Source organism: Carex rostrata, chromosome 2 (genome assembly GCF_964058835.1).
Source record: "Carex rostrata chromosome 2, lpCarRost1.2, whole genome shotgun sequence".
In the NCBI taxonomy this organism is placed as follows: Eukaryota; Viridiplantae; Streptophyta; class Magnoliopsida; order Poales; family Cyperaceae; genus Carex; species Carex rostrata.
Window position 1 is genome coordinate 18,504,408 of NC_135919.1, and position 10,868 is coordinate 18,515,275.

At 32.6% G+C, this 10,868-nt stretch overlaps 1 protein-coding gene across 1 annotated transcript; it reads left to right on the plus strand.

The window, feature by feature from the left end:
- The first annotated feature begins 953 nt into the window (after positions 1-953).
- Positions 954-9,319, plus strand: LOC144547229 (plant intracellular Ras-group-related LRR protein 6-like). The gene is made up of 21 exons (XM_078295818.1): positions 954-1,154; positions 1,371-1,434; positions 2,060-2,196; positions 2,569-2,655; positions 2,741-2,816; positions 3,072-3,146; positions 3,230-3,299; positions 3,424-3,501; positions 3,596-3,656; positions 4,240-4,318; positions 4,937-5,027; positions 5,504-5,564; positions 5,667-5,737; positions 6,020-6,093; positions 6,466-6,603; positions 6,755-6,859; positions 7,369-7,493; positions 8,008-8,104; positions 8,207-8,281; positions 8,502-8,557; positions 9,033-9,319. Exons 1-21 carry the CDS (start codon positions 1,090-1,092, stop codon positions 9,106-9,108), a joined length of 1,761 nt encoding a protein of 586 aa, XP_078151944.1. The 5' UTR covers positions 954-1,089; the 3' UTR covers positions 9,109-9,319.
- Positions 9,320-10,868: the final 1,549 nt, after the last annotated feature.

A 10,868-nucleotide genomic window follows, 5' to 3' on the forward strand; every position in this document is an offset into this window, starting at 1 on the left:
GTATGTGTAGAAGCAGAGGAATGAGACTGTCTTTAGATATTAGGATGCTGCGACTGACATAGCATCATTTTGTGTAGTTTTATATTGTGATATAAACACATTTATCTTATATAACTTGGTAGTCTGTACCAAGTATTTAAAAAAAAAAAGACTTCTCAGCTCCTTTATAGAAAACTAATTTTATGGAGAAAATACAAATAATTAAAGGAAAATTATTATATTTGAAGGGAGAAAGACAATTATTGTTTTTCTTGTTTTTTTTCATGAAAATAGTATTGAATACAAATAACAATTAGGCGAGAACATAAATTATTTTTCAACAAGTTAAGATAATTTTTTTACAAAAAAAAAATAGTTCATTTTGGAACAAGAATAATAATAATATGATGTGTATTAGTTGAAAAATATAAATCAACTATTCATAAGTTAATATGAAATTGAAGGACAATACACATCTAGGAGTCCATGATGAAATATGAAGAATTATAAGAGTTAATGAATTTATAGATAAATGTAAAATGATTAAAGAGTTGAATGATATACGAGTTATATTAAAGAGTTAATGAGTATATATGAAATGATTAAAAATCGAAAAAGAAAATATAATTTTTATGATTCAAATCGAATTAAAATAGATAAATCAAAGTTTTATTTGATTTTCAAAAATCAAAACCGAAGCAATTGAAATAGAATAATAACCGAACCAAAAATATGATATTAATCATAAAAATAAATATATTTTGTTAATTTTTTGCATTTTTTTTAGAAATGAATTTAATTTTTTTGTTTAGTCAGTTTAATCAGTTTTAAATTGAATCAACAAATATATATTATGTCATAAGTTTTAAAAACGGAGCTGTGTTTAAAAATTTTAGTTGGTTCAATCTAACTAGTCTTAAAATTTCTGAATCAAACCGAATCAAACTATTAAAAGGGTGCATAATACATGAAATATTTATTTTTCCAATTAAATGGCCTCTCCTTTCATCGAAAGAACAGCACAGTCCTGTGAGATCTAACATTCAAAGCTTGTGGAGAAACTGAATCCAGAAATCTAATGGAGATCTGAATCCAGAATCTGCGAGAGAAATGGAACGGGTTCTTAAGTCGGCGCGCGAGTCTGGGTCTCTCAATCTCTCAAATCGCTCACTAAGGTTAGCTTTTCGCCTCTGAAATTAAGTTGGCTTTAGATTCTTTTTAGCTTGGTTTATGATCAATGATAAGGTGCGTACATTAATAAATGAAGATTAGCTGTAGTGATTACTACCCAAAACTAGTAACGTTATTATATTTCCTTTCTCCAAATTCTAGTTAGACTATTCACATTGTACTGAACAATGATCTGCTGTTCTTTGAAATTAACTGAACAGAGAGGTTCCTAATGAGGTTTACCAGAGCCTTGATGCTGTTGGTCAGGATGAGAATTGGTGGGAGGTACTTAACATCTCTCTTTATCTCTCTCATTTGTCATTTCTATTAATGGTGCGTTACTATGTACATGTAAAGAAACAGTCACAAAGCTTCTCATTTTTAGCAAAATGAGGACAACATAGTCTCATCGCTCCCTGCATGCAAGACTGAATGATCCAGTACCTGTTGAATTATTAATTAATCTTTTTTAAATTAGTAGGCGGTCTACCTATTATAATCCACTGAGCAAGTTAACAGCACCACCTGTCCAATTATTACCTACCATGTTAGATTATGTGGTCCTTTTGTGGCAAGAACTTGATTTTTTAAGTTTTAACCTCAACCTGACCTCTAATTCAATCGTATTAAAAGAGAAAGTTTGACAGAGAGCCACAAAAATTGATGATTAGGGTTGTGCAATAAATACATATTTAATCAACGGCATGATATTGCATCCGCACTGAAAGAACTTTTTGATTTTTCAATAGGGCAGGGCCTATTTTTGCACTATATTTTTCTATGTTTTATTTATAAACTGTCACAGTGAAAACAGAATACTTGGCTACTTTCCTTAATCGGTACAGTTATCAAATTTGGACATCTTTATCCTTTGTGAATGTAATAACATTGTTGATAATGAATTTTGTAGACCGTGGAGTTGCAAAAGCTTATTTTGGCGCATAACAACCTTGAAGTATTGAAAGAAGACCTGCGCAACCTTAGCTCGCTAACTGTTTTGAACATAAGTCATAACAGGATTTCATCCCTTCCTTCTGCTGTTGGAGAGTAAGTAGTTTCTGTTCTAGTTGAATCTGGCAGAAGGCCTCTATGTTTTTTCCCTATAGGTCCTCTTCAATATCTCCTAATGTGTTAACATACATGGCATGCACTTGGATGCTGATATGTCGTGTTGTATAATCCTAATTGAGGGCATAAAAGGGGAGCAAATTTTGATTCAGAAAAGTTCTATTATCTATTTGGTCTCCAAAGTGGGTCCAACTACTACTCATTTTACTCGAACCCATGCCATGTTAACCTTGTTAAAGATAACTGATGAAGGGCCCAAAAATAACAACCATAAAGGACTTGGCCGTGAAATATTCTTTTTGCTTATAATTTCTTCACTAATTTTTTCAAACATTTTACTTGGTTGCTCAGGTTACCTTTGCTAAAAGCATTGGATATCTCATATAACCAAATAACTATTATACCTGAAAAGATTGGGTTGGCCACAGCACTGATTAAGTAAGTTTCTGTATTTTAAATCTCATTATATTTACGCTACACCCTAGCAGTGAATACCTTTTGTAACATCAACCTAATGATACAGGCTTGATTGTTCAAATAACCTTCTAAAAGAGTTGCCAAGTGCTCTCGGAAGTTGCTCAGATTTAGCAGACCTAAAGGTTGATCAATCAACAGCTAAATTTTCTTTACTTATGCATAGAAATTATCTGCTCTGGCAGTATCATACCGGTTCTCTCAATTATTAAGCAAAGCCCCAATTTTATCGCAGGTAACCCTAATTTAATCCTCAGCTGTGCACCTGAGGCTCAATTCTATCCTATTTTAAAGTGAAGTGGGCCAACAAATAAAGCAAACTACAACAATTAAATTCAATTATTGTCATTACTCATTTGTTCCTTTTGTGTGTTCTCTAGGCAACTGATAATTCCCTGACTAAATTGCCAGATGAGCTTGTCAACTGCACCAAGCTGTTCAAACTTGACATAGAGGTAGAACAATTATACTTTTTTTTTATCAAATTCTAAGTTTGAGGAGTTCATTTACATTTTTACCATGTACCATTTAACTTTAGGGAAATAAGGTGACAACTCTCTCTGATAACATGCTTAGCTCATGGACTGCTCTAACAGAGTTAAATGCTGGTATACACTGTTATTTTAGATATTAATTTTACTTTCAGTTTTATTAATTCAAGCTCTGCTGGAATTAGATGCACAGAAAGCATTCTTAACTTAAAGGTGTATTTTTTTTTGTCTCTTCTATAAGCAAGGAATCAGCTGATGGGTATCCCAGAAAGCATAGGAGCTCTCTCTAAGCTGATCCGTTTGGATTTGCACCAAAATAGTGAGTTTAATTTTTAATACTTTTCATCTTCAAATCTAATGCTGGTTTGTTGCATTGCTATGATTTTTTTCTGACTGTTAGGGTGTTTCCTCAGGAATTTCATCAATTCCACTTTCAATAAAAGGATGCTCTTCACTTGCGGAGATTTACCTTGGGTTCGTGAATTCTTTCTAGAATAATAGTAGTAATCTTTTTTAAATATTACTTATTTATATATTGAATAGTATTTTCTGATTACATTTCAAAATAGAAAAATAAAACTGACAAGCTAGCTTATTACTTCATGAACTACGAATTGCTACTATGAAATGTACACATTAGGGTTACAATGGGTTAAGCTCGGTAGGATCTGTATTTTTTTTATGTAAAAGCAAGTTTGGTTAAATTCAATCGGAATTGTCAGTGGGCCGATGAATACTGACACGGATCCAATCTGTTAACCTATCTGGTCAGGTTTTCCTGATAATTTGACTGGACCTCAAGATTTAAGATATGCATACTGCCTTCTGGTGAATTGAATATATATCTTTATCTTAACTAGTTTAGCCTTTTAAATTAGCAAAAATTAAAATAACTCTAAAATGGTCGGGTCGAACCAGACTTGACTGGCAGAAGTTTTGATCCTAACCTGACCTATTATCCACTCTTGGTTTTCATCAGGCTCACATGTCATGCAAGTCACCAATCGACATCCTATAAATACTTGCTTACATTTGCAGTTTATTTTCTTAATTTCAGCAACAACTTGTTATCAACGATCCCAGATGAAATTGGCGAACTTTCTCGTCTGGGAACATTGGATCTTCGATCGAATAAGGTTTTAGTGCTTCATTAACCTCTTATCTTAACATCTAACAGTACCAACTAGTATATACCTGTGAGCAAATCATTAATGCGCTGGAAGCTTTAGTTGAGCTCTGACCATGCAATTTTACTGAAGGTTTATCACATTTACAACTAGACCTAACATTTTAATGTTTTCAATTAGCACCAAACTGCTTTCTAGTTTGTGTATAAAAATGATTGAATTGCCCGCATTTGTTCATCTTAACTCAACTGATAATTTCTTGTCCATTTCATACTCTTGTTGATAAATATTGCTCCTACTGTTTGATTTTAGATCAAGTAAGATTCAGGAACGAACCAAAACAATTGTAGTGGCAGAGTTTTTAACATCGAATATGCCTTTTAATCTAGCAACTGATTGGTTTTTTGCTATTAGTAATGACATGGTTGTTACGGTATGAATGCAATATGTCACATAAGTTTAACAGTTAGGTAACTTTTACAAGTACCTTAAGTTTTGGTGCTGGTTACATATATGAGAAATGAGAACATTAGGGTGCAAACACCTGTCATAAATTCTAATCCTTGTCGCACCATTCGCACATGTAGTACATAAATGTTGATACACCTACTTTTTATTTTTGTTCAGTTGAAGGAATACCCTGTTGGAGGATGCCGTTTGAAGCTCTCTGCACTGGATTTGTCTAATAATTCTCTCTCTGGATTGCCACCCGAGCTTGGTACAAACTCCCCACTGTCTGCTTTCTTTTATCTGTGTTTCTTTTTTCATTTTTGAGAGTACCTAAACCTTGCATTATTGATGTCTAACCCTCAGATTTTTTGCAGTATACAGTTTGTTCTATTTCTAAAATCAAACAACAGCCCTCTAATTGTGAAAACTTGAATCTCATCTATGGGCTTGAATGTTGTTCGTATTTATCTTGTAGGGGGCGGGGTTATGAAGAATAGAATATCAATACATTTTTTTTATTTAAGGGCCCCGGTACACCCCCAGCATCTTTTTGATGTTATTCTCGAGAACTGAACCTGCGTCTCTCCAAAGAGAGACGAGGGCTCGTGCCACTGCACTAAGCCTGTGGTTTAATAGAATATCAATACTTAAATCTCAAAAAGTTGTCTGTTAGATGCAAGTATGATTAACCATTGAACAGTTTGCAAAACCATATGATGTAAAAAAAAATTCATTACTTTTTAGGTACAATGACAAGCTTGAGAAGACTTCTGTTGAACGGAAATCCTATAAGAACGCTTAGGAGGTAAGCTAATAACTTTTGCAGTCATTTGGGTTTTTGATTAACTGCTAATTTTTTATCATATAATCTTTTTTTTTTTTTCTTTTTTTTTTCTCATTTGACCAGCTCATTAGTTACTGGGTCTACAGTTGCTCTACTGAAGTACTTGAGGAGCCGGCTCTCATCGGCTGAAGAAGGTACTTGCATGCAATTTTTAATACCAACAGCTTTTACTTGGCAAGCCTCATTTTTCCCCTGTTGGGGATTTGGAACTAAAAGAAAAGAAGAAATGTCATCTAATAGATGAAAAGTACTTGGAACTTTTAGTTCTGAATTTAGAGAGTTATTGGTATAGAGATGGGGATGACCAACTTGTGAGAGATTTTGTAAGAAGCGTCTTTTCAAAAAGTTTCGTATTTTATGTTATGGCTTTTAGAAACACAAAGATGTAATTTTAGGGTTTTTTTTTTCTTTTGCAGAACTGGCATCTACAAGCACTCCTAGAAAAGATGATGTAATTGCCCAGGCAGCTCGATTGTCTCTTTCCTCCAAGGTATAACAAACTTCAACTCTCCTTCATATTTGTTGATAACTACCTAAACAAGAAACTACTTAGCTCTAATTTTGGTTTTTCTTACTAAATAAGCTTATGAAAGCCACTCGAATATTTTTCAGACAAGTATAAAGCACAAATTAGAATTGAGCACTGGATTTCTCATGCACACTTCCGAAATATAAACTCATAGATAATTATCATTTAGTACCTTTTTAAGAATATCCAAAATATTCTTCTTTCGAGAAAATGGGAAGGACTAGTTGCAATTATAGGTATCTCGATAATACCTCTTAATTTTTCGGGTCTGGCATGATGTTTGGAAGTTTCTTAAATTACAGTTGAAATTGGTCCTTTGCTTCTGTGTTTCAGGAGTTGAATCTGAGTGGTATAGATCTGACAAGTGTGCCGTCTGTCACATGGGAGACTGCTAATTTGATCAAGCTCGATCTTTCGAAGAATTCAATTGACAAGCTGCCAGATGAACTATCAAGCTGTTCTCATCTTCAGGTAAAATCAATTATCTTTTTGTACTTGTTTGAAACATCAATTTTAAATCGATGTAGTTTTTTTTATTTTGTTTAACCATCCATTATATTAAAAAAATTACATTTTGAGATAACAACAGAATAAGTTTTTAAATTGAGGTGAGTTCTTTCAGGAGCTGATTTTGTCAGGCAATAAAATAAAAGAATGGCCGGGAAAAGTGCTATCCTCTCTCCCCAGTCTTGTCTGTTTGAAGCTTGATAACAATCCTTTGTCAAAGGTAATTTCCTGTGCATTACATGTCATAAATATCTCTGAATTATTTTAATTAAGTCTAGAAGAAATCAAAAGTACAAGCTCGAGCCAATTTAACAGAAAAATCTGAAATCTTGATTCTACGGACCCCTGTATAAATAGTACCCATTGAAAATGTCAGGATGCCAAAAAAATACAATTCCCCTGTATAAATACGGACCCGATAGAATGTTGATAGAAAGCATCAAATTAATTGCTAATTTCGAATGCTTGAGTAATATGGCGTCCTCTTTGTCCTTTAATTGATATGCTGGTTTCAATCGGTAGCAATGATTTTGACTTGAGAAACATTGTTTTGGGGGTAGAAACATAAAATTAATAAAATAAAATTTTTGGCACTATCACAATCTTACTTGGACCAATGAACCACAGAACATAATTATGTTTTTTTCTTGGAAGAAAAATGCATGTATTGAGATATGGCAGAGAATTTTTTTATTAAGCATTAGCTGTGCATTGTGTTTTGTCTTATAGATTCCAGCTAATGCTCTGGAAGAGCTGTCGCAACTAGAAATACTGGATCTGAGTTGCACTGCATCTTCACTTCCAGATCCTTCTGCCATCTCTGTGTTATCGCAATTACAGGAACTTTATTTAAGGTGTGCGCATTATCTAAGGCCTCTTAAAGCTTTTCCTTTCCCTTGGTTTGAAATTTGTAGCCTGTATATAGTATACAGTTCCATTTTATAGTAAGGCAATGCTACTATGCATAGCGCAGATTGGTCCGTACTATGGATCTATATTTTCATTTTCAAAGTCCTAACGGTCGACCCAAACCATTCAACATGATCTTCATATGGATATGTACTTGCAGACTAAATTGTCATTTTTTGGAATTTTTTTACTATTTTTTTTAAATAGGTAGCATATTACTGTTTTTGAATGGTCCGGAATTTTCAAATCGAGTGATTTTCTACCTATCTAAAAACAATGGTAAAAAAAATTATAAAAAATATAAAATTCAATCGAGTGATCTTCATAGTGCGGGCCAATATGTGCTATGCATAGTCTCACTATTCTTTTTTTGCAGATACGGGGGCGGAATACATTCAATCTGTTGCTGATAGTGCATTGTGAATTAAAACTATCTAATGTTTCTCTATTTTGAAATAGGCGAACACAGCAGGGTCAATTTCCCACTGGTGTATTGGGCCTAACAAAGCTAAAAATTCTTAACTTGAGCCAGAACAATTTAGTAAGCATCCCCCAGGTATAACACTGTAAATTCATAATTGAAATACAATGTTCCACCAAAAATAGCATGCACCTTATTTTCAAAATGTAAAAATGCTCCTTTTTTTTTTACTTGTAGGAAATCAAGTGCATGACCTCTCTTACGGAACTTGATCTATCAGATAATAATATTGCTTCGCTTCCAGCCGAACTGGTTTTCTTTTTCTTTAAATTTGTTCCATTTTCTTCTGGTTTCCTTAATTTATGTTTTTGAGGGTCTGATGTTGATAAGCAAGAGAAGCTTCTTTTGGCATCTCTTCTTCAGATTAGACTATTTTACTGCCAGCCTATACCAGTGCACACTAAATACCGTATAATTGGTATATATTCCTCCATCACCTCTAATTGTGAACTGTTTCTTTCTACGCATGCAGGGATTGCTAGAGACAAGCCTTCAGGTTCTGAAAGTTGATGGAAATCCATTGCGGAGGTAGTCTCTCTTTTCATATATTTTAATTATTTTCTACAGAGACCTCCAAAAAACAAAAGTTAAGTTGAAAAGTTAGTAGGTACTGAAGTTTGAGTTTGATTATTAGATGACTACTGCAAAGCCTGAGCATTTTAACTCTATTTTAAAGTCAATGAATGTAAACTTGTAATTTAATACTGTTTCAGTTCAGTCAATATGAGATGTACAGCCAAAAGTCACATAATTTTACTCTAGTTTTGGGATTCTATTATGGAGTTGTGATTAATTTGGTGTGTTTGAAATGGTCAAACCGATTGGAAAGTTTTAGTACTATTCTATCAAAATCAGCTTTGGTTGCAGAAATTTTGATTGACTTAACTCAGATTAAAATGCTTTGGTTGCAGAAGAGAATGGTATTTTATTTCTCTTTCTTTTTGAAAAAATTGGCAGCACATTTTTTTGATCTCTCACATTTCCCTCTCTCTCTCTCTGACAGTATAAGACGCAGCATCTTGGATCGAGGGACAAATGTGATTCTCACGTACTTGAAGGATAAATTGCCTGCTCCATAAGTTTTAGTTTGTGAGTGCATGTGTGTGTGTTTTGAGTTCTTGTGTTTCTATATCTTCGGTGTGAACATGAATGTTGGTACAATTTCTGTTTGCATTTTTCCCAGAGGGAAGGTATTTAAGTGGATAGCACTGCAAACTTTTTGGGTGGTTCAAATTAGATTGCTATAAACTTGTAATCTTTATTTATATAAGGTGCAAATGTTTTAGTTAATTTGTTTTGTATTTTCCCCAGGCTTGTACTATATTGTAATATCTCATAATGATATGCATTGCAAATTATTAACTCAATTGTTGATATTTTTACGATTCCAACCCTTTCATGGATTTTTGTAATGCCACGGCATTTAGGTAACAGACTCATTTAATTAAAATGTTTAATTAGTTAAGAAATCCAAACATAATTTAATTCATTAGACTAATCAAAATATAATTAAATTAATTTAGAGGCTCAAACAAAAATAAATTAACCTAGCTCACGAATCCAAACCCAACTCCCTAATTAAATTACTAAACCTAATCACTCCTATTTAAATCCCTCTCCCCATTTTACACCACAGCCGACACTCTCTCTCTCATAACAAAACAAAACAAGACAAAAAAAAAAATTAAAATATACAAACCAAACCATTTTCTCCCGTCGGCCCAAGGTAACCATCTAACTTCAAACTAATTAAATTATTGTTCTTAGCTTGAATAAATTAATAATCCTTATATCAAATAAACAAGTACCTAATGCCACGGCTGTTCTTCTTGACAGTATATTAATCTAGCTTGTTTTATTTTCTTACTTTCTTGAAATCCAAGGCATAAACGATGTATAACATCTGTACGGCTTGGTTTGATTGTTTTATTTTTTTTTCTTTTTTTTGAAATCCAAGGCATAAACGATGTATAACATCTATGAGGCTTGGTTTGATTCTTGTTCTTATTCTATTTGTACTTTATTGTTGTTCTTTTTGTTTTATTTTATGCATAATCCAACCTATAATCGGTGCAAGACACCTATACGGGTCATGTTACAATGACAACCCCAAAAGGAACCTTAGATGTTCCAATGGTTAAAGTAACAATAACTTTGAATCTCACACCATGATTCTATTAATTCTCTCTCACAAATTATTTTTCCTTTCAACTAAAAATAAATTAGTTTTATAAATATATATAGATGATATCATGAACTTCTGTTCTCAAATTTTTTATCTTATTTTCCCTACGAGTTGTAATACTCAAGGAAACATATGGAATTAGAAATTACTCTGTTATTAGAATCTGATAATACTTTCCTTTAATAATTTACTTACCATGTTTTCAACAAGATATGCATTAATTTCTAAAATCTGTCTCACAATTCACAAATCCAAGATCTCTATTAGTAATATATTTATACATGACTATTAAGATCCCATTAATAACTCATTTCCAATAGTGTATTTTTTATCTCAACAAAATTTAATATCGGTCCGGTATTCAACAATTCATTAAATTAATAAAATTAAACTTCTAAGATTGAATAAGCCTTTTTATTTTATTTCTGTATTAAATAATCTATTGCATATATAAATCCGGTTACTGGATTTAGGGACTAATTTCTTTTATTAATAATTCGATTTAATTGTTTCACATCTTGAAATTTTAATGATTTCTTTTTGTGTGCCTTTATTCTCGGTTAGAGATTTTAATGAGTAATTGGTTCGGTTAGAGTATCTAGCACCTTTTCTTTTATTTTATACTTGATACTTCTTTATCTTATTTCTTTTAAC